General features: G+C 43.2%; 3 protein-coding genes across 6 annotated transcripts; 1 reads left to right on the top strand and 2 right to left on the bottom strand.

Annotated features, from left to right (window-relative positions):
* The first annotated feature begins 3,614 nt into the window (after positions 1 to 3,614).
* Positions 3,615 to 15,852, top strand: LOC147201548 (homeodomain-interacting protein kinase 1-like). 4 transcript variants are annotated; one of them, XM_086118023.1, is made up of 18 exons: positions 3,615 to 3,951; positions 5,516 to 6,249; positions 6,376 to 6,567; positions 6,649 to 6,830; positions 6,908 to 7,031; positions 7,132 to 7,251; positions 7,337 to 7,423; positions 7,547 to 7,731; positions 8,615 to 8,765; positions 8,833 to 9,019; positions 9,652 to 9,770; positions 10,385 to 10,519; positions 11,507 to 11,667; positions 12,408 to 12,479; positions 12,648 to 12,821; positions 12,918 to 13,132; positions 13,248 to 13,360; positions 14,206 to 15,852. In XM_086118023.1, the coding sequence occupies exons 2-18, from the start codon at positions 5,518 to 5,520 to the stop codon at positions 14,701 to 14,703; spliced, it is 3,447 nt and encodes a 1,148-aa protein (XP_085974149.1). In that variant the 5' UTR covers positions 3,615 to 3,951; positions 5,516 to 5,517; the 3' UTR covers positions 14,704 to 15,852. The 4 variants fall into 4 exon arrangements, with proteins under 4 accessions (XP_085974149.1, XP_085974152.1, XP_085974151.1 ...); XM_086118026.1 differs by lacking the exon at positions 14,206 to 15,852 and adding an exon at positions 13,423 to 14,199; XM_086118025.1 differs by lacking the exon at positions 10,385 to 10,519 and having other exon boundaries at positions 11,510 to 11,667.
* A 1,091-nt stretch (positions 15,853 to 16,943) lies between these two features.
* Positions 16,944 to 17,434, bottom strand: LOC147201547 (RING finger protein 223-like). Its single transcript, XM_086117410.1, has 2 exons — positions 17,112 to 17,434; positions 16,944 to 17,025 (listed from the first exon to the last, which is right to left on the bottom strand). Exons 1-2 carry the CDS (start codon positions 17,432 to 17,434, stop codon positions 16,944 to 16,946), a joined length of 405 nt encoding a protein of 134 aa, XP_085973536.1.
* A 5,153-nt stretch (positions 17,435 to 22,587) lies between these two features.
* Positions 22,588 to 24,102, bottom strand: LOC147201546 (uncharacterized). The gene is made up of 2 exons (XM_086118379.1): positions 23,776 to 24,102; positions 22,588 to 23,111 (listed from the first exon to the last, which is right to left on the bottom strand). The coding sequence occupies exons 1-2, from the start codon at positions 24,096 to 24,098 to the stop codon at positions 23,021 to 23,023; spliced, it is 414 nt and encodes a 137-aa protein (XP_085974505.1). The 5' UTR covers positions 24,099 to 24,102; the 3' UTR covers positions 22,588 to 23,020.

Below are 24,102 nucleotides of genomic sequence, written 5' to 3'. Positions count from 1 at the left end.
TATGAGGACTGTATTTAAGATTATAAATTATTTTACTCCCATAATGAGAACTTAACATTAAAGACCTGGCTACACAGGACGGCTGTATTGCTTGTACATAATGTAGATATTACAAACTGAGTAATGTGCATGATATTTAAGACGCAGAAACAACAAAAAGAAACATGTTAGTGGCTATGGACTGTGAGAGGATTTTAACGGCTTCACTTTAAGAGTATCCAGTATAAGTGTTACTGAAAAAGAACATTTTGTTCAAGCATGCAAATGACAACTCTAATGTTAGAATTAAATAAGTGGGAAAACAAAGTTAGCTGAAACAAAGACCTTTCAGACAAAACATTTACACGTTGTGCTTTTGTTCCTTGGCTCGCAAAAATCAAACACTTTTTGCCAGTAGTGCCAATTATTATGAATGCTATTTTGCCTAATACGTTTTGTTGGGGGGGCGGGAGGGGTGGGGGATACAACACCCAAAAGATATCAGTAAGATGCACAGAGGCAACACACAGACTATAAACAGTAGACGAGATAGTAATAGCTCAACAGTAGTAGTGCGACTAGAGGATGACATTGAAGATGCAGTTCTTGAAATAATGGTGATGAAGTTGCTGACAACGATCATTGAAATGTGAACGCGTTGACCCAAAAAAAAAAAAAAAGGCAAGAAGAGGGTGCTACATTCTTTAAAATGTGGTTGTGCTTCAGCAACATGCTACTTTACGTTTCAAGCGCTCTCACCATTCAGTCGAGCAGAATGTCTCCTTCCCACTCCTTACATATCATTTCAATCCTTCTTCTCGCCATTGTCACTGCCGTTATTACGTAACATGTGCTTAAGCACCCTGGAAAGCTCTGTTTAGGAAGTGCCTGATCAATAACAGCAAAGTGCAAGTTCATATCAGGAAAATAGCTATTGTATGTTCTCCGAATGGCTGCCAGTTACCTTTTTCTTTCTCCTAAATGGTGTTTAAAAAAAACTAAACAAAAATAACAGTGTTGGACTTGATTGGAGTCGTTGCGAGTTCCGTGCGATTATTTGTCAGAGGTCGGGATGAATGCTCACGATCGTTTTTGCCCGCTTGTGTGTGCGCGCATCGTTCAGTATTTGAAACCATAAAATCTCTTCGGTTTTCTTTGTGTAAGATATTGTCACGAGTCAATCAAACGTCTTGGAGTCAGAGCCTGTTTTCCTTGCACAGGTTCGCATGGGAAAATGTTCTCGTAGCATTCAGCAGACATTAAGAACGCAGCGGTTTTCCAGACAACAAAAGGACTGTCCTGTACACTCTTTCCCGTTCGCTCTCTCTTTCTTTTTCCTTTCACCCCATGTCTCGCACACACACACACACACACACACACACACACACACACACACACACACACACACACACACACACACACACGCACACACACACGCACGAGTGCACACAGTCATAAAAACAAGAAGGCCACAGTCTTTCTCTCTGTGCTTATGTCTTTGGGAACAGTTCAATCTCTCCCTTAGATTTTACTCAGGGTTGAAGAACAGGGAGATGATATGTGGAGTGTCACTAACTCATTGCTAACACACGGCTTTGTGTATGCATGTGTATTCCATACGTTAGGGATACTCCGGGTTTGTTTATCTATGAAACAGAGTCCTCTCATTTTCTATTGTGGTTCTCAAGTGGCCCTCTTCCAATCATAAAGTCTCATTTTGTGAGGCGGGGAATGTGATCTGTTTGCTTGATCTAAACTGTAACATGTGTCTTTTTTTTTTGTTTTCTACAAGAAAAGAAAAACAAGTATTGAGTGATTTGTAATGGTCATAAACGCACAAGATTAATATAAGGAATTCAAAATACTGTAAGTTGCAGCCATGTGTTTCTTTGATTGAAACACTAGTAAGTCCAGTGTTATGTATATTTGGAACATCTCAAAAATGTCTTCTGCATAAACCTCTCAAGCAAACACTCCTCCCAGACCACCACAGTTCCTTTTTAGACACTCCAAACACACACACACACACACACACACACCGCAATATCCTCGCGCACAGAACGGCTAACACAGAGATCACTACGTTTGTGTTTAGGGAGAGGATGTTAACTGGGAGAAGAACACAAGAGATCACGTAAAAAAAAAAAAAAGTAGATTAAAACAATTGAAGATACAAGTGAGACAATTACTGGCAGATGAGCAGAAATGGCCTCTGTTTCCCAATGGTGCGCCTGGAAAATGAATGGAACCTGCATAACCTTTTATGCCTCGTCTCTGAGGCGGCGTGCCCAAACACCACATTGCATGCTAGAATGGTAGACCCTCATAGATAAGCTAAGGCTTCGATCTGTCCACTCCCCTGTCTTCCCTCTGTCTCATCTCCTGCGCTATTCCAACCTTGCCTGCTGTTGTGTTCTCCATGACGATCATCCCTCTTCTTTTGTAGCCTACTTTGACTTCCTCCGTTCTACTTTTTTGGTTTGCATGCAGAAGCATCACAAAACAGTTGATGTTTTTAAGAGAATATTTTGTTGCTGAGGCCATGCAAAGTGTTTTGAATATTGCCCTTATATGTGGAAAATGTCCTCTGAATGCTTTACATAATTTCTGCTGTAAAATGAAATCAGAATAAAAAAGAAAATTTGCACTTTAATGTGTCTTTGTCTGATATTTGTTCAGATTTATGTTGCATCAGAGGGGACGGACCTTTTTCCAATCAAGGGCCATTTGAGTTTTTATAAAGTCCTTTGAGGACTATAATAAATGTATGAAAAAGTAAGATGCAGCAGTCAAATAGATTTAATAATGTAGTGGTTAACTCAACTAAATTATGCAGAGGTAATGGTTGTTCAGTTCCACTCATTGATGGTGTGAGTGACCGGCAATGTTGCAGCCAGACCAATTGTAGTTTCCCTGTCGCCTGGAATCAAGTGCAACCCTGAACATAAGTGGAAATTGGCGCATTATCTGCATTTGTTAACTGTTTGGTTTTTTCTTTTGTTTTGTTTTTTATAGTGACAGGGCCTCAAATGTTCATTTTTTTTCATTTACATGAGGAACAAAAGGATACTTTAGTCAATTACGCTTGTCAACAATTCCATTCAATTATTTTATGAGTATAACGTGGGCAAACTTTTGTGCTTGAGGGCGGCATTTCATTTTTAAAACAAATGGACAAATGTGCCAGGTCATTCAAAGAGGGGGAAAAGCAGGGGGGCGGGGGGTTGGTTCAAATTCCATTTCATCAACATAACGTGATGAATAATTGCTTATTTCGCCCGTCGTTGGATGGATGAAATGTTTCATATTGAATGTTAAGGTTTTGAGCTGACCCTGATGTGAAGGGTCCACAGGAAAATTACTGGGAAGACTATGACGTCAATTTGTATTACCGTAAAATATAATGTATGCGTTTGTCCTTGCGCATCAATACGACTATCCAACTGATATATGTCCGTTTCTGGAGCAATGGCGTCATTTATAGCAATATTTATGATGAAACTACAGTCCAAGATTCTCTTTCAGACGTTTGTTTCATCATAACAGTCAGTACTACTTATCTGCCATCTTTATTAAGACTATGGACATTACGGTAATAACCGGAAATGACATAAATTCGCAGCTGATATAACGACGTGGGGTTTTTTTCCGGTATGAAATGGGATTTTCTGCCCCCGGACGGAGCGTTTTACAGAACCTCATAGCCAATATTTTAAACGACAGATGTGTTTATTTTAGTAGTGCAGATTTGTATTGAAGTATATAAAGCGATGTTCGGCTGTTGCCCGTGTAAACCCGGAGCAGTAGCGTGCTGTGTGGCTGTCAAGCGCTCCCTCGACTGAGAAAACAATGCAGGCCTGATCGCTCATGTTAGCAACTGCTACTTGCATCGCCGCTCCAGTGGATCGCCGCAGTGGGGACTTGAAGCCTTGGGCAAAGCCTTTTTCTGACTGCGCGAGCACACACCGCCCGGTATGTAACGTACACCTTCATAACAACATTCCGAATCGCTGCAGTAATCTATTTTAGATCTGTATTTTGTTTCGGAGGCTCGTTTGAATCCCTTCACCTAATGTCTGCTCTCCAAAGTTACGTTAAGCTAGTTGGTTAGCAGCTTAACGAGTTCAATGTCGAAGCGCTGTTGATTTGCTCTCAAACATCCGCACAAGGCTCGACTGAGATACAATTGTGAGTTTAAAAAAAAAAAAAAAGAAAAGACCCATCTCTTAATCGGTTGGTGATGTGATTATCGTCGGAGGTTTTGTGATCCTGGCTGGGCTTTAAATGTAGGGCCCAATATAACTGCAAAGTCTGCATTCTCGAACAACTGACGCTGTAAATCTGTCGTAATCACGCTGTACTAACGTTTGGATCCTTTTTTTCAATCGGCGCCACTAGTCTGGTTTTATGATTCCATTATGGCAGTTTAATCCTGTACTATGTGTACATTGACTGGGCCCAGAAATGCATGTATGTCGGATGTCATATGTGCATGTGTGTGAAGCATTGATGCTGCCGATGTGTTTTAATCTGGAAAAGATGATGTTCACAATGTGGATGATTCGCTAAATTTGCCATCGTCTCCGAGGCCACCCCTTTAGTTGTCGCATATGGACCATTTCTTTGTATACGCTGTTTAAAACGGCCCTAGTGTGTCATCTATCATTTTTCAGTTGTCGTTTATTTGAAACGGCATATTTTTTTGTCATGGTTGTAGCCTATTGAGTGTGCATTTTACAGAAAGTAGAATCTTCAGAGTCACGCCCTTGTCTCAAACGTCACTTGTCAACGTCACGCATTATGCCTTCTTGTCTTGACTGGTATTCGGATTTCTTTTGCAAATCTTTTCAGATGTGTTGTCAGTTCTTCTGGTTGCTTAAATGTTCATTCATTTTTTTTAGTCAGAATGCATCTGTCGGAGGAACTAGAAGAAATGTCATCATGTGTCATGGTGTTGGATTGATTGTCAGATTCCAATGGGATGGCTCTTTTGCAAAACGCTGGCCACCCTATGTTTTTTTGGATGTCAAAGCAAAATTTCTCTTGAGTAAATAATCATTTCCTTGCTTGAAATTTGTGGCATAATCATATTAAAATTGCTCATTTCAAATTGGGACTGGACTGTTTTACGGTTCCATTGTATTATTATTATTTCTTTTAATTACTGGCATTTGAAAGCATGATGCACAGACTGTTTAATTATTTACACTCTATTATGTTGTATTTTTTTAAATAAAGAAGAGTACTATAGAACACTATTTTTCTTATTTAAAAACATCACAAACATGTATTTTGATTTTGTGGGGCTGGAAACTATTAATTGCATTTTCATTCATTTCAGCAGGGAAAGATGATTAGAGATATGAGTGTTCTGAGTTAAGAGTGTGTTTTTGGTATGAATTAAACTGGTAAGTCACACCACCGCTGTATTTATGGCCTATTGAATATATTTTAATCGAGGACCCCTGGTTTTGAAAACATTCGGTAATGTTGCTTGGCTTCTGTCAGTGTTTAAAACGTGACGTTTCTTTTTCAGCTATGACCTCACAGCTGCAAGTTTTCTCGCCTCCATCCATCTCCTCCAGTGCCTTTTGCCGTGTTAAAAAGCTGAAGGTGGAGAACAATGTTTGGGACGTGTCCACTACCGAAGCGTACAACTCCATAGCCGGCCAGTCTGCGTATACCTTTACCCCGGCCATGGCCGTCCCACCCTTTGCACCGTCCCTGGTCTTCCCCCCAACAGCGCCGGGCTCTCGCGGTCAAGTGGTGGTTCGGGCAGCCGATAGCACCGGTAGTCTTCCGCGGGGTTCCAGTCGGCGCGTCGCCGAGCACGCGACATCCTCTTCCTACGCTCATGTGGAGACGGCCTCGGAGACGAGAGGACAGCGGCACGGGCAGAAGAGAAAGTTGGAGGAGACCAATGAGGGCAGTGGGAGCGGCTGTGGCAGTGTGCAAATTCTGGAGGAGCTCTCCGCGCCGGCGGCGACGTTCTCCACTCGTACGGGCGGCGGCGGAGGAGGCGGCACGGGCCAATCCATACCTCACTCGGCCCCAACCACCAAAAGCAGTAGCTCCAACGGGGAAGGCGACTATCAGCTGGTGCAGCACGAGATCCTCTGCTCGGTGTCCTGCAGCTACGAAGTGTTGGAATTCTTGGGGAGGGGCACCTTTGGCCAGGTGGCCAAGTGCTGGAAGAGGGGTACAAATGAGATTGTGGCAATTAAGATTCTAAAGAACCATCCTTCCTATGCTCGCCAGGGACAAATCGAGGTACCGTCTCATCTCGTATACTGCATACATTGCAATTTTTGTATCTCCACCTCCATATGGCATACACGACGAATGCATACTCATTTTCTTTGAGTTATTTTATTTTTTTTCCCCTGTTCCAACCAGGTGGGAATCCTGAACAGGCTGAGTGCAGAGAATGCGGACGAGTACAACTTTGTGCGCTCGTATGAGTGCTTCCAGCACAAGGGTCATACATGCTTGGTGTTTGAGATGCTCGAACAAAACCTGTATGACTTTCTCAAGCACAGCAAGTTCAGCCCGCTGCCGCTTCGGCACATTAGACCGATCCTACAGCAGGTATGCAGATGTTCTCCCGCTCAAAACCTCTTTGGAAGAAAAATAAAAAGTTTGCAGCCAGACGAATGTTGATGTGTTTAGGTGGCCACGGCACTGATGAAGCTCAAGAGCTTGGGACTGATTCATGCGGACCTCAAGCCTGAGAATATTATGCTAGTGGACCCCCTCAGGCAGCCGTACAGGGTAAAGGTCATTGACTTTGGATCGGCAAGCCACGTTTCCAAGGCTGTGTGCTCAACATACTTGCAGTCTCGCTACTACAGGTATCGCATATCGACACAAACCCTCCAGTATGTGACGTCACGATGCTCAACCCGCTAACTGCTGCTTTGCTGTTCAGGGCTCCTGAGATCATTTTAGGTCTGCAGTTCTGCGAGGCGATCGACATGTGGTCTCTGGGCTGTGTGATTGCGGAGCTCTTTTTGGGTTGGCCCCTCTACCCCGGAGCCTCAGAGTACGATCAGGTCCGTCCCACCATTCAAGCTAATCTGAAAACAAGAAAACATTTTCAGTGTTTTCCCCTCACGCAATTAAATGACTTACCGTTTTTTTCCCCCTTCCCAGATCCGCTACATTTCTCAGACTCAAGGCCTGCCAGCTGAGTACCTACTGAGTGCAGGCACGAAAACCAGCCGCTTTTTCAACCGAGGACCGGACTCGAGTTACCCACTTTGGAGACTGAAGGTCAATAAACCTGCATCGCTCATTCAGACGCTTATGTGGGTTGTGAAAGATCTTGAGTAATAACGTGATCACATCTCTTTTGCAGACACCATCAGAACACGAAATGGAGATGGGCATCAAATCCAAGGAAGCTCGAAAATACATCTTCAACTGTTTGGATGACATGATGCAGGTGCTTTTTTTTGTAGTGGGGGGGGGTGGAATCTTGTCATGGAAATCGTATGCCATATGCCAACATTTACAAAGAGAACTGTATACAGCATTGAGCTATAACAAAATTTTTTTTCCTCCCTAGGTCAACCTTTCATCGCATTTGGAGGGGACAGACATGCTGGCTGAGAAAGCTGACAGACGAGAGTTTATAGATCTCCTGAAGAGGATGCTCCGCCTCGACGCTGACAAGAGGATCACGCCTACCAAGACACTGGGTCACCCTTTCGTCACAATGAGCCACCTCATGGATTATCCACACAGCTCTCAGTAAGTGCGCCTTCTCGTTCAGTAAATCCCTCACATTCGCGGGGGAGAGAGACCAAGCTCTGCTTTTTGTCATACCGAACGTAGAACGATTTCTTTCTTAAAGCCGTTTCAAAATAAAAGTAAAAAAAGAAGAAGCAACTTTTTAAAATGACTAAAAGATCGTACATTACAGTGACATTGATTTTTTTAAATGTCTAAAAGACCTTAAGCTAAGCTACGGGGGAAAAAAAATCATTGTTTTTAGTTTTTACCCGGATTGAAAAGCACAAAAAGCCAAGGCTCAGCACACCTCAGACATAATAGTCCTGGAAGACAATCTTATAAGACATAAAATAGTTTTGCGCTTGATGGGGGCTGATTTTATTGTTCATTTTTAACTCATTCAGTACCACCCAATTCTCGACCAAGTCTGAAAAGACGTTTAAAAACGTCTTTGGGAGTGAATGAGTTTTAAATAGGTTGGATCGCTGAAGAGTAATCATTAACACAAAATTGATTGTGCAGTCAAATATTTGGAACACTTAACTTTCTGCTCAAAAAAAATATCTGTTGAAATGCCATGCTTTTTAATTTTATTATTTTGCATGGACGTCTGCTTATGAAAAAAACGATTCATTTGCTTGAATAGAATGCCTTTTCATGAAATTACCCTCGGTTGACAAGTTCAATTCCATCATTCCCATGGAAAGTTTCCACTTTGGAATATTTCAAAAATCCCCCCCATCTTAACGGCCCACGAGAATGTAGTGGAAAGTTTCTAAAAATGCTCCGCCTCCTGTGGAAATGTTTCATCCCTGGCACCGGCCAGTACACATCTGCTTTGCTCGCGGTGACGGTTTCTGGACGGCTTCCTCAAAGAAAATGAAATGTTGTGACTCCCCAGCGTGAAGTCGTGCTTCCAGAACATGGAGATCTGCAAGCGCCGCAGCACCTATGACAGCAACAAATCTCTCTACTCCACCAATGCCGTCCCCAGCGCTGCGGCAGGAAACCTGACTGTTACCTTCAGTAGCCAACTCAACCAGCATAACCAGGCAAGCTCAGCACATTCTCGAGTAAACAAGTCATGTAAAAATGTATTAACTCGCGGATGTCCAACAGGTGCCTTCTGCGGGGGGAGCGGTGCCTTTACTAAATTATCAGCCGGCGTTGTACCAGCAGGCGACCATCAACATTCCCGGTCTGACTCAACAGAGTGTTCCGATTCAAACGCGTCCTGCTGGGCTGTGTAGCCAGGCAGAACCCTTCCAGCAGACTCTGATTGTTTGCCCACCTTCCACCATTCAAGGTAAAGGATTGCACACAAATTGGTGCCCTGACTGTCAGGTTAAATTTGTGCCGTGGCCACGTTTGTAACTCAGAAGTCTCATGTTATGAATCGTCGTTCCCCATGCAACTGAATGGAAATACAGTTAAGCCCTAGAAAAACACCACAAAAAAGTGTTTCTAGTCGGAAAAGTAGCAATATTGTACTTTTTAAAAACATACAGGAAAGAACAATTTGTGCATCATATCATGCCTGTCAGTTATTCACCGTGCTCCTCCTTCTGATGTGCACGCCTTGACCACCAGGGGGCAGTGTAATACAGACAGATGATTTAAGCACAAAGGGCCATCCACAACAAAAGCTGCAATAATATTTTTTCCCAGAGAATACATAATATATGCCTGTGATTTGTATTCACTGTCCGCATTAGTTGCAACTATTTGTGTTGGGCTCGAACAATCCAGGTACCGGTAATCGATTTCAAACTGACATCGCAATGGAGTAGAATGTAACGGTCAAATAGCCAAGGCTGCGTGGGTCACTCGTCAATCGAGTCACCACTGTATTGCGATTGTAGCGTCCACATGATTTTCTGCATCAAACGTCCTTCTGCGAGACGTTCCGCAGTATCATTATGTGGAAATGACGTGCAGGGCTGCAGTCATCAAGCAAGAGCTCCAGTTTCCCCGTGAGAATGGAGAACTCGGTTCCTATCGTACCTCAGAACCAGCCTGCCCAGTCCCTGCAGATCCAGCCCAGCATGCTCACGCAGGTAAGCGCTCGGCGGGCATTTGCATGTCCGATGTCTGATCTTCCGATTGGAAGAAATCGAAATATTTGACTCATCAGCTTTTGTGGCTTGTTTTCGTTATGTTGGGTGGTTTTCTGTCAATTAAGTGCTGGTATGGCAGGTTTGGGGGGGGGGGGTTGATTTGCAAAAACTCGGCATGCTTTCTTGCATCCGGAGTTGGTCGACCGCTGCGTCATCGTGTGTCACCCGCATCTCCTCCAAAGGTCACGTTTCATTCATGAACCCAAAATTAAGCGGTTTGACTTCGTTTAAATCTCGACCGATAATGATGTTGTGAAGTCAGGAATATGGCCTCCGTGCTCTGATGATTCTCTCTGCGTCTCAACTAATTCCATTTTGTGTTTCCACAACTGATGTGACCGCCACCGTGGACTTTGGGCGCGTCCCGCGCTGAGCCCCATTTGGCCACAGATCTGGTTTTCAGCTAAAAACAGAGCCGATTTTTCTGCACATTGCAGTTTGAGTGTCCGGATGGCGCGTGCAGCTGGGTTGATCTGCTCTCTGAATCACACGGCGACCCCGTTTTACTTCTCTCACCCTTACTTTTCTTCCCCTTATGCCCTCACGTCCTCCAGGGTTCCTGTACACCCCTGATGGTGGCCACCCTGCACCCACCCGCGTCAGGCATAGCCTCGCAGTATTCTCTACCCGTGGGGCTAGGTACTGGGGTGGGTCGGCCCACCCTCTTGGAGCACACAGCTACGGTGCTGGTAAAGAACCACCAAGAACGACGTGCACTTCCCTGCTACCGATGAAGGCGTCGTGTGTCTCTCTTTTCCCACTTTTGTTGCAATGGTTTGCTCTCCCCTCTGTCTCCGCATCACACATTGAATCTCAGTCTTCACGATGACACGCATCGCATCAGAACCTAGATGTTCTACTCACAGCTGCACGATATTTCTATTGCAATTGAGCTTATTTGTCGGAAAATTGCTGGTGGAGTCAAGTGCTCTGATGATGATCTTGCACCTGGAGTACCACCTGCTGACATTTTATTTGTGATTTTTAGATACACATTTGAGTAAACACAGTATGTTAAAGGACTGATCTTTTCACTCCTCCTTTTTTCTCCTCGCATCATTCTCACACTGTGACATTCTTTCCCCATAGGTGTCGCTTAGGGCATGGAGCGCATGCGTTGCCGAGTTGCTCTGCGCTTTGCTTGCAGCTTCTCGTGTCCTGTCCTCCTTTTTGGTTTCAGCACAGGACGGTGCGCCTCCAAAGCACGTCAAAATCCCCTCCGGTTTCACTCTTGACACTTTCTATTTCAGCCCCTCGACATATGGCATGCTGCAGACAGACCGTTTGTTGTCAGTTAACAAAAGTGACTAACTCCCGTTTCTTCTTTAACAGGCGCCGTGACTTGTTTTGTTTTCGTTTTTTTATTTTATTTTTTTTTACACATCCTGGTCTGTTTCCAGTGCTTCAGTGTTTGTGCTTTGCATGATTTCATTTTGTTGTCGATTTTGTTGCAGGGCCCTGCTAAAAAAAAATAAATAAGGGAATGGCTTGGGAAAGGTTGCTCGCTTATATCCCGTGCTTTGCCTGCAGCCGAGATTGGCTCGATTGCCTTGAGAAGTCTTTGGGTTTATTTCTCAGCATGGCCTCGTTTGCCCGACTTGTTCAAGCCATGGCGTTTTTCCATCGCTCGACTAAACCCTGGACTGAAATGCGACTCTCCGGGCTGTTTCTCCCAGCAGGCCTGGCCCACCGGAACTCAACAAATCCTCATCCCGTCATCATGGCAGCAGGTCCCCGGCGTCGCCATTCACAGCTCTGCTCACCAGACAAATATTGCGGAGTCACCACGGGACTCCCATCACTCTGATGCCACTGCCCAGCAGGGACACAACTGGAGGTATGTCCACCAGACAATCTTCATTTCGACCACTTTTTATTACGTTTGTATCAGAAAAGGTTATGCCTGGCACTAAATAACATACGCGACTTTCTCCGAGGCAGAATACAATTGTAAGACCAGTTTGGTTTCTGGAGAGACAAAGCAACCCCAGAAGGGGAGAAAAATAAGGGGTAGAGCAATAGAAATTGGAAATCAAATTTTGCTCCCAGCCCCAGGCTAGTTTTTAGTATTTTCTTCAATTAGAGTATGTGCAATTTAAAAGTGGTTACCAACGGGATTCCTGCAAGTCTTAAAAGGCCTTTTAAATCCATGAATATAATTTTTTTAAATTGCCTTTTTAGCATTAAAATGAAATCAATCTCTTTCAACAATGTCTCACTCTTTTAGCAAATTGTGAAAATAATTTCTTATTGGAATTAGTCTATGTTAAAATGCTTCATTCTTAGAAATATAATTTAATGAGTCGTGATAGTGGCACCAACAAAATGGTGATGTGGTTTGAAAGAGCAGACGCATGTCATTTAGATACTGTTGCCACTTTGAATAACATTGGCAACAAGGAATAAATTGAAGTTACCTTATGCATTTTTTGGATGCATCTTTTTATTTTATTCCTTTGCTTTCCAATGATCATGCGTTGCATGTATTTAACATACAAATAATCAGATTAGTATTGTGATTCTGTTGCACTCTTCATGTTTTCATTTTGAGTTTGTTTTTCCCCCTAACCCTGCTAGGAGCACAACGCAAACCAAAACTCAGCAAGAGAGGAAAAAGGTCAAGGCCAGGCGAGGAGAGAACAGAAATAGGTCGGTGACCAAGAAATGTGAAATATGGCTGCCGATATGGATCATCACTGCAAATGACTCATGGTCCATCCATTATTATGAACTAGTGTTTTGAAAGAAACCACATTTGATATTTGGTAGGTTTTAGCACGAAGGAGCTTAGTTTTTGCTTCCAATGCTTGCGTTTAGGGGTGCGGCCACCACGTCGTCGGTGCTCAGCACCAACGCTGTGACGTCGTCCAGCCTCATGGCCACTTTGTCGCAGCCCATCGTCATCTCTGACACCCCCAGCCCGGCGGTCAGCATCATAACAATCCACAGCGACACCGACACGGAAGATGAGCGCAAGTTTCACCCTGCCAGGTGAGCATCTGATGACCGCGTGACCAAAAATAAAAACGGTTTACCCAGCAGACCTTGTGGATCGTGACCGAAATCCATTTGTCTTTTGACCCACAGTGTTACATTGGGCCAGCGCACTAATGTGATCAGCTGCGTGACTGTGCACGACTCCGACTCGTCCACTGCCAGCCCCCTGACTCCGCATCCCCGCACGCTCAACGCAGCCGGCACCGTTTCGTCTCGCCAGGCCAAGTCTCTGGCCGTGGTGGCGCCTTCGGTCAAAATTCAGGCGCCTGAGAGAGGAGCATCTTCACGTAGCCGCCCAGAAACTGGTGAGACGCGTCCTCATTCCTGAGCCATCGCGCCCTTGAGGGTGCTTTGGCGTTGAAAGTGGCAGTAGTTAACACATGTGATTTTTTTTTGTTTGTTTTTTTCCATCAATTCCAGTGAACTACATGAAACCCAAGAGAATGTCCCATCAGCAGCCAAGTAGTTCGGGGGAGAGCCTGGAGCGACATGGGCTGATGCTTAGCCAGTCACGCCCTTTAAACCTCAGCCAGGTGAGGGGGGCCACTTTTATGTTAAGACAGCAAATATCACATAAGCACTTTTAACACTACAGTGTACAACCGCCTATTCCTGGTTCACCACTCACAAATTCACCTGCCATCATCGCTGCTATTCTGGAGGTTACCCCGCCACGCGCTGTCTGCCGGCATCTTGGTGCCAAGCAGCAAAGTTAAACTGAGGAAGGTTTTTGCACTTCTTTTTGACACTATATCTATTTAACATGCAAATTGAGTTTGACTAACAATTTAGCCAGTCGTTTAATCCTTTTTAGCATTTTGACTAACAGTGCTAAATAAACGTATTCTTCAGTGGAAATGCCGTTGATGTGAATGCTCCGGAGAGCCACCTTCTGGCAATGCTTGGAAATACAGCACTACTTTGAGATTAGATATTGAATGCCTTAACGTTTTTGGGGGTTTTTTGTCTACTGTAATGTCATGAAACTCGAGGCGATGTTGTCAGTGGCGCTTATTTTGCACAACAGACTTTTTATTTTCAACAGATCAGCACAGAAACAAACCTGCCGCATTTTTCTTTTCTCTTCAGCAAGACGGCCGCGCTCATCTTGTGTTCCGCAGCGTAGAGTGATGTAACTGTTGGCGGGCTATAAAAAATATGCTTCTGTTTTAATGGTTATATCTCACTTGTGTTTTTATTGGAATTGACGATGGACTGGCACCTTTGCAAATGACGCAAAGCACAGCCACATGTTATGCAAATCTTACGACACGGTGTCATAAAGCGACAAAAGCATTGCGGTGGTATCTGCTTATCTCATTCATCACCGTCTTATTTTGGAGTGCATCCCATGCTGACATAAATGTGTGTTGTGAAGGTGCAGCCCCTGGTGTCTTCATCTCAGGAGCGCACAGGGGCGTCCCACGGCGATTCATCGATACGTCGGCAGCAGACCTTCCCCGCGGCCGCCTCAGCTCCTCATTACAACTTCCCCGAGGTGTCGGCCCTGGCTTCCGTCTCGGCCGCCGCCGGGCCCGGCCTGTACACCTACCCGGCCTCCACCGCCCTCTCATCCGCCTCTCAGGTCATGGAGCAGCTGCTGGGCCGCGGCCATGCCGGGCACGGAGGCCACGGACACTCGGGACACTCCCCCTCCGCCTATGCAGCCACATACACCTCCTCTTCTTCCTCGTCCTCCAGGAGAGACTCGGCCAGCCGCAAGGATTCCGTCAGCAGTCTGCTGCACGGCCTGCCGGCGGTCTACCAGCAGCAATTCGCCGCGGCCTCTCCTTACATGAGTGTGACGCCGCGGGCGGAGGCGTACGGCGCCTACCAGTTGAGCCCCAGACGCCTTGCACAGTACCCCTACCTATAAGATTCTTGATTCGCTTACTTAGCACCACCAAGGGACGACTGTCACTTAATCTGATTGCTGCTTTTCACCCCGAGGCTTGTCCTTTCCATGTATTTTCCCTTAGGAAATATTATCTGACACCCTTATTTTATCCACTTCATATTAGGAATTGCGGTTCATTGTTTCTTTGTGTGAAGAGAGATTCCGCTCCTGTCACAAGCTGCGATGACCCTTTTAGGCCAGCTTCCTGTGCTAGTGGAGGACTAGCTGACACTAATCCAGTGAGTCCCTGTGTTTTAGCCAACCTAACAATAATTGTACTTGACCCACGTCCGTTGATTCACAAATATGTCTTTTGCTCTGTTTAAATTATGTTTTGTCTGTGTGCGGTGGGAACACGATGACGTTGGGGGTTTAAGCTGCGAAGGGTGACCCAAATGTGATGGCTCCATGTTAATTTAAGTGCACATGTGATCGTGTGTTTATGTAGTGACAGTGTTTTAGGCCAGATAAACCATGCAATAGTTGTTGTTTTTTAATTTTGCGTTTCCGTTTAACAATGTATTTATGAAGTCCCGATGACTGAGATCGTCATGCTGACAAATGACATGAAAAGCTTTTTGGGTTTGGAAGAAAAAAAAAAGATCCGGTTTCTCTTTAAAAGATTCAATAAATCCCAATTGTCATAGGCACACCTGTTAAATGACACGGCCGCTAGCCACTGTTGTGTAGGACCTCTTTGATGGATTGAAGTAAGGCCAGTTTTTTTTGTTGTTGTTGTTGTTGTAAAAATAAAATAATTGTCCCTTGGGGATGCTCACTAGCTGCAGTACTCATTAACTGCTGAATATTGGCATATCTTTTGGTTGATTACTCACTGGTGCGTAACAAGCTCTTATGGGAATGAGTTTAAAAATAATAATAATAATCCAGCCAAAAACGTTGCAGAAGAGAGATGTTTTCCTTCAGGCGACTGTGGGGTTCTCAAAGCTTTTTAGGCGATCCTTCCCCGTTTGTGTTTGCATTGTTTTGTGTTGTAATGTCTTGAGTATTTAAGTGTAATTTGACTTTATTCTTGTAGGTAAAGATGCTACTCTGTAGAACTAATTCAGGGAAATGTTTCAGCTCAATAATCCATCACTGTTTGCAATAAAATCACCACGAACACAAGCCCGGTCTCGTCATATCATTCCACATAAACGAAGCGAAAGCAACCGTCTTATGCTGCCGATGCAACGGGAGCTTGAGGATTGGGAGTGGGTTACAGGTGAAGAGAAGCGCAGGTGGACGGAACCATGATTGTCGCGTGCAAACAAGCGTGAAACTAACTTCGAAGTAGGCGGGCGTTTACCACACGTTTCTCTTATCGCTTCTCTGGAAGTCCCTTTATTCATTGTTGGTCATAAAAAGTTCATTGTGAATTATAATACACCTTCCCGGCTTTATTACGGCAACGATTCACTTTGGATGTTCTTGGTGTGAACGACTTTCTCGTATAAATAACGTGTTGCGTTAAAAATCAACCACTACATTAGTAAACAATTTTAAATCAAGTATAACAATATTCAGTATTCTGAATTTAAAGGCTAGAGAAACTTCCAAGGAAGTTCGTATGTCCTGACTGCAGACTTTTGCTCTACTTAAACAGTTTTTTTTTCTTTCTAAAACTGATGCGTGAACCATTTCCACGTTTTTCAGGATGAGAGCATGCTACTGCAATGGAAAATGGTACTGTATTTATTTTAAGGCTTGTAACACATCCAAGAGTACTGTAAGTTGAGGGGTTCGTTGTTTTTAGTGGATAGCTCTACTTTACGAATTACAAAAGGAGAGATGGAATCCCTTAGTGCTATTTATTAAGGGGGGGGGGGCGTCTGCACCGCATCACGTTCGAGATAGCAACTCTCGGAACAAAAATCACTTCCTGCTTACTTTAACAGCCAAACAGAACCTATCAATATAAAAATATGTCTAAGAAATCATTAAACAACAGAATATAATTTAGGAATGCTTAACATGAAATAATATGATGTTCAAACATAAAATGATAATTAATAATATAACAAGCTTACAGTACCAATAATTATGGAGGACGCTGTAAGTACGAAAAAAAACTTTAATCAGGTAATTGTACAGTTCAGTCATTGCATTAAAAAAACAAAGCACAACTTTGATACAAAGAATAGAATGCGTGCCCAGAGTGCGCAATATGGAATGTTGCACTGAGATGAATGTCAGATGACAACAAAAGCATCAGGCTCCTAAGATAGTCCGTCGTCCATCACAAAACAGTTGAACACTTTATGTAGCGTGGACTTGAAAGCAGTGTGATTTGAATCCGAGCTGATGAGAAACAGAGAAAAGGAGAGATTAATTTTGACACTCCGACATCAAGAGTAAAAACATGTCAAATGACGCGTTCTGCTTACAACACTGTCCTGATGAGCTGCTTGTTCAAACTCTTCACGGATTCCCCCTTGATCCCCTTCTTTTTTAGCTCTTTCTCCGGTATCCGATCCCAGATCTCGGTGTTTATCCACAAGGCCTCGGGCAGGGCCAGGCTGGCTTGAAAGGTGGTGACACAGCGACACAGAGGGCAGTAGATTGTTTGGATCACGTTGTCGGCGTTGGCCAGTTTCTCCAGACAAGGGACGCAAAATGTGTGACTGCAGTGCAGCAGGCGTGGGACCCGATGACTTCGTGAGTAGTCGTGGAAACACACCACACACTCCAGCTCTTCATTTGGAGACATGCTGACGACACTTGGCAAGCTGTGTATGACAATTATGTTGCGTTACACTTGCACCGCAACAACAAAACCATGTGGCCAAGCGAAAAAGGTGGCACGATTTTGCTATTCCACACCCATTTTATACAGAGTACCCCAATTTTTTCTGAGGCTGAAATGCTCCCACAAGCAACCAAAGTCTAGAGTAGGTGTCACAATCCCAGGTTAATTTGCATCAGAACAGTGACAAGAGAAAAGCATTTAGAATGAAAGGAAAAGCACACCTTTCATTGCATACACGTCATGTGTCAAACATGGTGGAAGTTGCCAATTTACAGTTGTGTCACTTTTGAGAGTTTCGTACTCTGCATTAAAAAATAAAGTTGTCAGTTATGAATGCTTATTGGCATATTTTTGTGAAAGCATGTAAATTGCAGACGTAATCCTACACTTGACATTTTGGTTGCTTCATTCCGAATCTGTTGTGATGGTGCATTATTGAAAAATCATAGAACATCTGGAAAATACTTGCACAATATACATTTGAGACATACTTACTTGTAAGATGAGAGTGGTGTTGCCTTGTAAAGGTAGCGGAGAGTTGGCTGAGGTTTTCTGAGTGCTTCTGCAGGTTTTAAAGGCACAACTGTTTGTTTATGTCACGTGACACAGACAAGCGCTCTTCCAGGGAAGTCAAGGTTATAAACGGTCTTCTGAAGAATACCATTCACACTGCGACGAGACTCAATAAATACGTTATCAAAACACACGGCAGCCTTCGTGAGTGATTTATGAATGACTATTTTTACATGCAAACTTTGCCCTTTCAGACCATAGACCAGAGGTGGGCAAACTTTTTGGCTCAAGGGCCGCATTGACTTTTAAAATTTGAGAGAAGGGCCGAGTCAGCACGAGCTACGGTACATGAAAAAAAAACTGCATTTGTTGACAGTCCATATCAAACATCAACAGAACAAAAGCATGAAAGTACTGTATTAATATACTTTAATGAGAACAGTGTTGTTGATCACCTATTATACCCAGTCAACAAAATTGGTCTGGCCCAGCTCTGGGGCAGACACGGCACGTACACTCGGCCCACATACCTCAATGAATGACGGTCCTGCAGTGGCCCACGTCTGGCATCCATGAATAGTAAGGCGTTTAAAAAAAAAATATATATATATATATATATATATAACAAGGTGTAAGGTGTTTTTAGCCGAAAAAAACGACCATGTATAGTAAGAAACTTTTAGCCGAAAAAAATGACCCTGTATAGTAAGCCGTTTTTAGATGAAAAAAAAGACCATGTATAATAAGGCGTTTTTCGACGAAAAAAATGAACATGTAAAGAGAGGCATTTTTAGCCGAAACAAACGACCATGTGTCGTAAGGCGTTTTTAGCCGAAAAAAAACCCGACCATGTAGAGTAAGGCGTTTTTGGACGAAATTTTTAGCCGAAAAAAACGACCATGTAAAGTAAGGCGTTTTTAGCCGAAAAAAAACGACCATGTATAGTAAGGCGTTTTTGGACGAAATTTTTTGCCGAAAAAAACGACCATGTATAGTAAGGCGTTTTTAGCCGGAAAAAAACCGACCATGTATAGTAAGGCGTTTTTGGACGAAAGAAAACGACCATGTAGATAGAGTAAGGCATTTTTGAACGAAATTTTTAGCCGAAAAAAAACGACCATGTATAGTAAGGCGTTTTTAGCCCAAAAAAACGACCATGTATAGTAAGGCGTTTTTAGCCCAAAAAAACGACCATATATAGTAAGGCGTTTTTAGCTGAAAAAAACGACCATGTATAGTAAGGCGTTTTGAGCCGAAAAAAAAGGACCACGTATAGTAAGGCGTTTTGAGCCGAAAAAAAAGGACCACGTATAGTAAGGCGTTTTTAGCCAAAAAAAACGACCATGTACTGTATACTAAGGCCTTTATGGACGAAAAAAACGACCATGTATAGTAAGGCATTTTTGGACGAAATTTTTAGCCGAAAAAAACGACTATGGCGACTAAAACGACCATGTACTGTTAAGTCCTTTATGGATGAAAAAAACGACCATGTATAGTAAGGCGTTTTTGGACGAAATATTTTGCCGAAAAAAACGACCATGTATAGTAAGGCGTTTTTGGCTGAAAAAAACGACCATGTATAGTAAGGCGTTTTTAGATGGAAAAAAAGGACCATGTATAGTAAGGCGTTTTTACACGAAAAAAACGACCATAGTAAGGCATTTTTAGACGAAAAAAACGACAATGTATAGTAAGCCGTTTTTTGCCGAAAAAACCCCAACCATGTATAGTAAGGCGTTTTTTGCCAAAAAAACCGACCATGTATAGTAAGGCGTTTTTAGACGAAAAAAACTACCATGTATATATAGTAAGATGTTTTTAGCCGAAAAAAAACGACCATGTATACTAAGGCCTTTTTGGACGAAAAAAACGACCATGTATAGTAAGGCCTTTTTACACGAAAAAAACGACCATAGTAAGGCATTTTTAGACGAAAAAAACGACAATGTATAGTAAGCCGTTTTTTGCCGAAAAAAACCCAACCATGTATAGTAAGGCGTTTTTTGCCCAAAAAACCGACCATGTATAGTAAGGCGTTTTTAGACGAAAAAAACGACCATGTATATATAGTAAGATGTTTTTAGCCGAAAAAAAACGACCATGTATACTAAGGCCTTTTTGGACGAAAAAAACGACCATGTATAGTAAGGCCTTTTTCGACGAAAAAAAACGACCATGTATAGTAAGGCCTTTTTGACAGAAAAAACCCACCATATCTATAGTAAGGCATTTTTGGACGATATTTTTAGCCTCATTGTTGCAACAACCAGTGATTGAACACGCAACCTCTGGTGTAGCACTCCATCACTCTACCACTGAGCCAAAGCAACACATAGAGTAGTGGAGTTGTGATTTTTTATTAATCATGGTCGTTTCTTTCGGCTAAATATGCCTTACTATACATGGTCGTTTTTTTGGGAAAAAAACGCCTTACTATACATGGTTGGGGTTTTTTCGGCAAAAAACGGCTTACTACACATTGTCGTTTTTTTCGTCCAAAAAGGCCTTACTATACATGGTCGTTTTTTTGGGCTAAAAACGCCTTACTATACATGGTCATTTTTTTCGTCCAAAAAGGCCTTCCTATACATGGTCGTTTTTTTCATCCAAAAAGGCCTTACTATACATGGTCGGGTTTTTTTGGGGCTAAAAACGCCTTACTATATACATGGTCGTTTTTTTCGGCTAAAAATTTTGTCCAAAAATGCCTCACTATACATGGTCGTTTTTTTCGTCCAAAAACGCCTTACTATACATGGTCGTTTTTTTCGTCTAAAAACGGCTTACTATACAGTACATGGTCATTTTTTCGGCTAAACGTGCCTTACTATACGTGGTCGTTTTTTTCGGCTAAAAACACCTTACTATACGTGGTCCTTTTTTTTTTGGCTAAAAACGCCTGACTATACATGGTTGTTTTTTTGGGCTAAAAACGCCTTACTATACATGGTCGTTTTTTTCGGCTAAAAACACCTTCCTATACATGGTCGTTTTTTTTTTTTTTAGTTCAAACGCCTTACTATTCATGGTCGTTTTTTTCGGCTCAAAACACCTTTCTTTACATGGTCATTTTTTTCGTCGAAAAACGCCTTACTATATATACATGGCCCCACAAAAAAAAAATTCTTATAATATGTTCTTTATAGAAACACATTTTTTAATGCAGAATATAATCCATCCATCCATTTTCCGAACCGCTTGATCCTCACTAGGGTCGCGGGGGGCGCCGGAGCCTATCCCAGCCGTCTTCGGGCAGTAGGCGGGGGACACCCTGAATCAGTTGCCAGCCAATCGCAGGGCACACAGAGACGAACAACCATCCACGCCCACACTCACACCTAGGGACAATTTAGAGCGTCCAATCAGCCTGCCATGCATGTTTTTTTTTTTTGGAATGTGGGAGGAAACCGGAGCACCCGGAGAAAACCCACGCAGGCCCGGGGAGAACATGCAAACTCCACACAGGGAGGCCGGAGCTGGAATCGAACCCGGTACCTCTGCACTGTGAAGCCGACGTGCTAACCACTGGACTACCGGGCCGCCCCGCAGAATATAATGTCACTGTAAAATTTAGACACATAATATGGTACGGTCGTTCTTGAGGAGTCAATATTGGACCTCTCAGTCGGCTTTGCTTCTCTCTATCGGTGGAAATGTGGACATACTGTTCTCCTCTTCCGGTTTGAGGGAAACGACACCGTCTGTCAGATACTGCAAGTGGATGATATGCAGAGTTTATGAGTTTCGAATATAAGTTGCAATGGCATACAGAGTGATTTGGTTTTATAGGGAGGGGGTCAGGGGTTGAGTGGAACCAGCAGAGGCCCTGATGATTCAGTTGCAATTAATTTGTGAACAGAAGGAAGACATGAAGTCAGCTGTGTTTGTTGCATGTTTAATTGTTCCAGAGAAATAGAAAAAAAAAAAAAAAGAATGCTGTTACCAATATGAAAACACACCTTGAAACTAAAAAATTATATGTTGATTTAAGTCTCCAATTAACTTAAAGTGCATTTTTTTTTTGCTGTCACCGAACATCAATAATTGCATAGGAGTACTGTCAGGCATCCCGATTTTCCAACCGGCTTATCATAAAAATAAGTTGGGGTAAATTCCCCATTGTCATCACATCAATCTCCAAGTATGGAGTATAAATCTACAATACATTCATAGTTTTCCATCATTAGTAAATAAATAAATTAATAAAGAGGAGGTCGAGTGGTGAGCACTTTGGCCTCACAGTGCAGAGGTTCCAGCTCCGGCCTTCCTGTGTGGAGTTTGCATGTTCTCCCCAGGCCTGCGTTTTCTCCTGTTACTCCGGTTTCCGCCCACATTCCAAAAACATGCATGGCAGGCTGATTGAACACTCAAAATCTCCCGAGGTGTGAGTTGGTTGTTCGTCTCAGTGTGCCCTGCGATTGGCTGGCAACCGGTTCAGGGTGTCCCCCGCCTACTGCCCGAAGACAGCTGGGATCGGCTGCAGCACCCCCCCCCCCCCCCCCCCCCCCGCGACCCTTGTGAGGATAAAGCGGATCAGAAAATGGATGGATGGATGGATAAAAAGGAGAGAGAGAAATTCTGAATAATCTTATTTTTATTCAAGTATCATAAAGAATAGTGCAGTCTCGTAAACTAACTTGCTGAGCAAGATTCACTTGCGTTACTGTTATTTCACTTTGTGATGGTCGACAAAGGCATGATGATCAAGTATCAAGTCTCAAGTACAACGTTATTGTCAAATGTATGTTCCACATACAACACAGATGAAATTTCCTCCCTCTTACAGACAAAAGACTGTTTGATGAATGAAACTGATGATGATGAAACAAATGAAAATGAAAAAACTGAATGATAAAATAAGAAACATGTATAAATAAAAAGGACTAAACAGCGCAACACACAGTGCAAATGTGTGTGTTTTTTTTTTACAGTCGCTCAGTTTCTCCAGAACTATATGCACGTTCAATATATACAAAATATATATAACAACATTGGCTTGGTCCAGATGAACGCCAGAAGACAACGGAAACATCAGCAGGCCTGCAAATGCTGCTCTTGCACGGTGATACAGTTGAACATTTTTTGGAGTGTAGACTTGAGAGCAATTTGATTTGAATCCAAGCTAAGGAGAAAGAGAAAGGAAAAAGAGGTTTTAATTCATGAGTTCCCCCTATACTCAATTGCGTCCCCCGTTGGATGCAAATGGTTCGCTTTTGGTTGAGAGCACACTAGTAGGACAGCCAGAGTCCAACTAGGAGCTAGTATGTTTTTCCACTACTCCTTTTCACCACTATGACATTTGTGCAGACTCGTGAGTCATTTGAAAAATGTGTGCTAATAGTGATGATGTCACATTTTACGATTTCTCATCTAGCACAGTGGCTCTGTAGTTGTATGCAAAAGAATCACTGCCGAAATACAGTTCAGTTGTATTTAAAAAAAAATTGGTAACTTTCATGTGCAATTCATTTTAACTGGATTTTTTTTTTTAATATCAGCTTTTAATTTTCCTATACTGTATTAAAGCATGTTGAAAAATCAAACCTGTCTTGTTTTTAATGAACACTTAGGCCTACTATGCTACTATATTTTTGAGTTAGTCCTGATGGTGGGAGTTGCAGCGCAAATTTTCTTTTTAATTATTCGTAGGTACCGTACACTTGGTGTAGAAACTTTCAGAAGCGCTGATCTAACACATCACTTGTACTAGACCTCAAACTGGACTACAAGGGAATAAATGCTTCAACAACTTTCCCAATGACTTTTGAAAAGATTTTTCTACTTACGCCATTGGCCTGATGAGCCGCTTGTCCACATCCTCCCTTGAATCCCCCTTTGCCCTCGTCCTCTTCTGCTCTTTCTCTTCCATTCGATCCCAGATTGCGGTGTTGACCCACAAAGCCCCCGGCAGTGTCAGACTGGCACGAGTGCAGGTGATCCAGCGGCACAGGGGGCAGCAGATAGTCCGGATCACGCCGTCTATGTTGGCCAGTTTCTCCAGGCAAGTGGCGCAGAAAGTGTGGCCGCAGTGCAGCAGGCGTGGGACACGTTGTCTGCGCGAGTAGTGGTGGAAACACACCACACACTCCAGATCTTCATTTGGAGACATGCTG

Source organism: Hippocampus guttulatus, chromosome 8 (assembly GCF_054856545.1).
Source record: "Hippocampus guttulatus isolate MCC_2025c chromosome 8, RoL_Hgut_1.0, whole genome shotgun sequence".
Lineage (NCBI taxonomy): Eukaryota > Metazoa > Chordata > Actinopteri > Syngnathiformes > Syngnathidae > Hippocampus > Hippocampus guttulatus.
The sequence above is the reverse complement of the archived record's forward strand: the minus strand, read 5'-3'. Positions and strand labels throughout refer to the sequence as shown.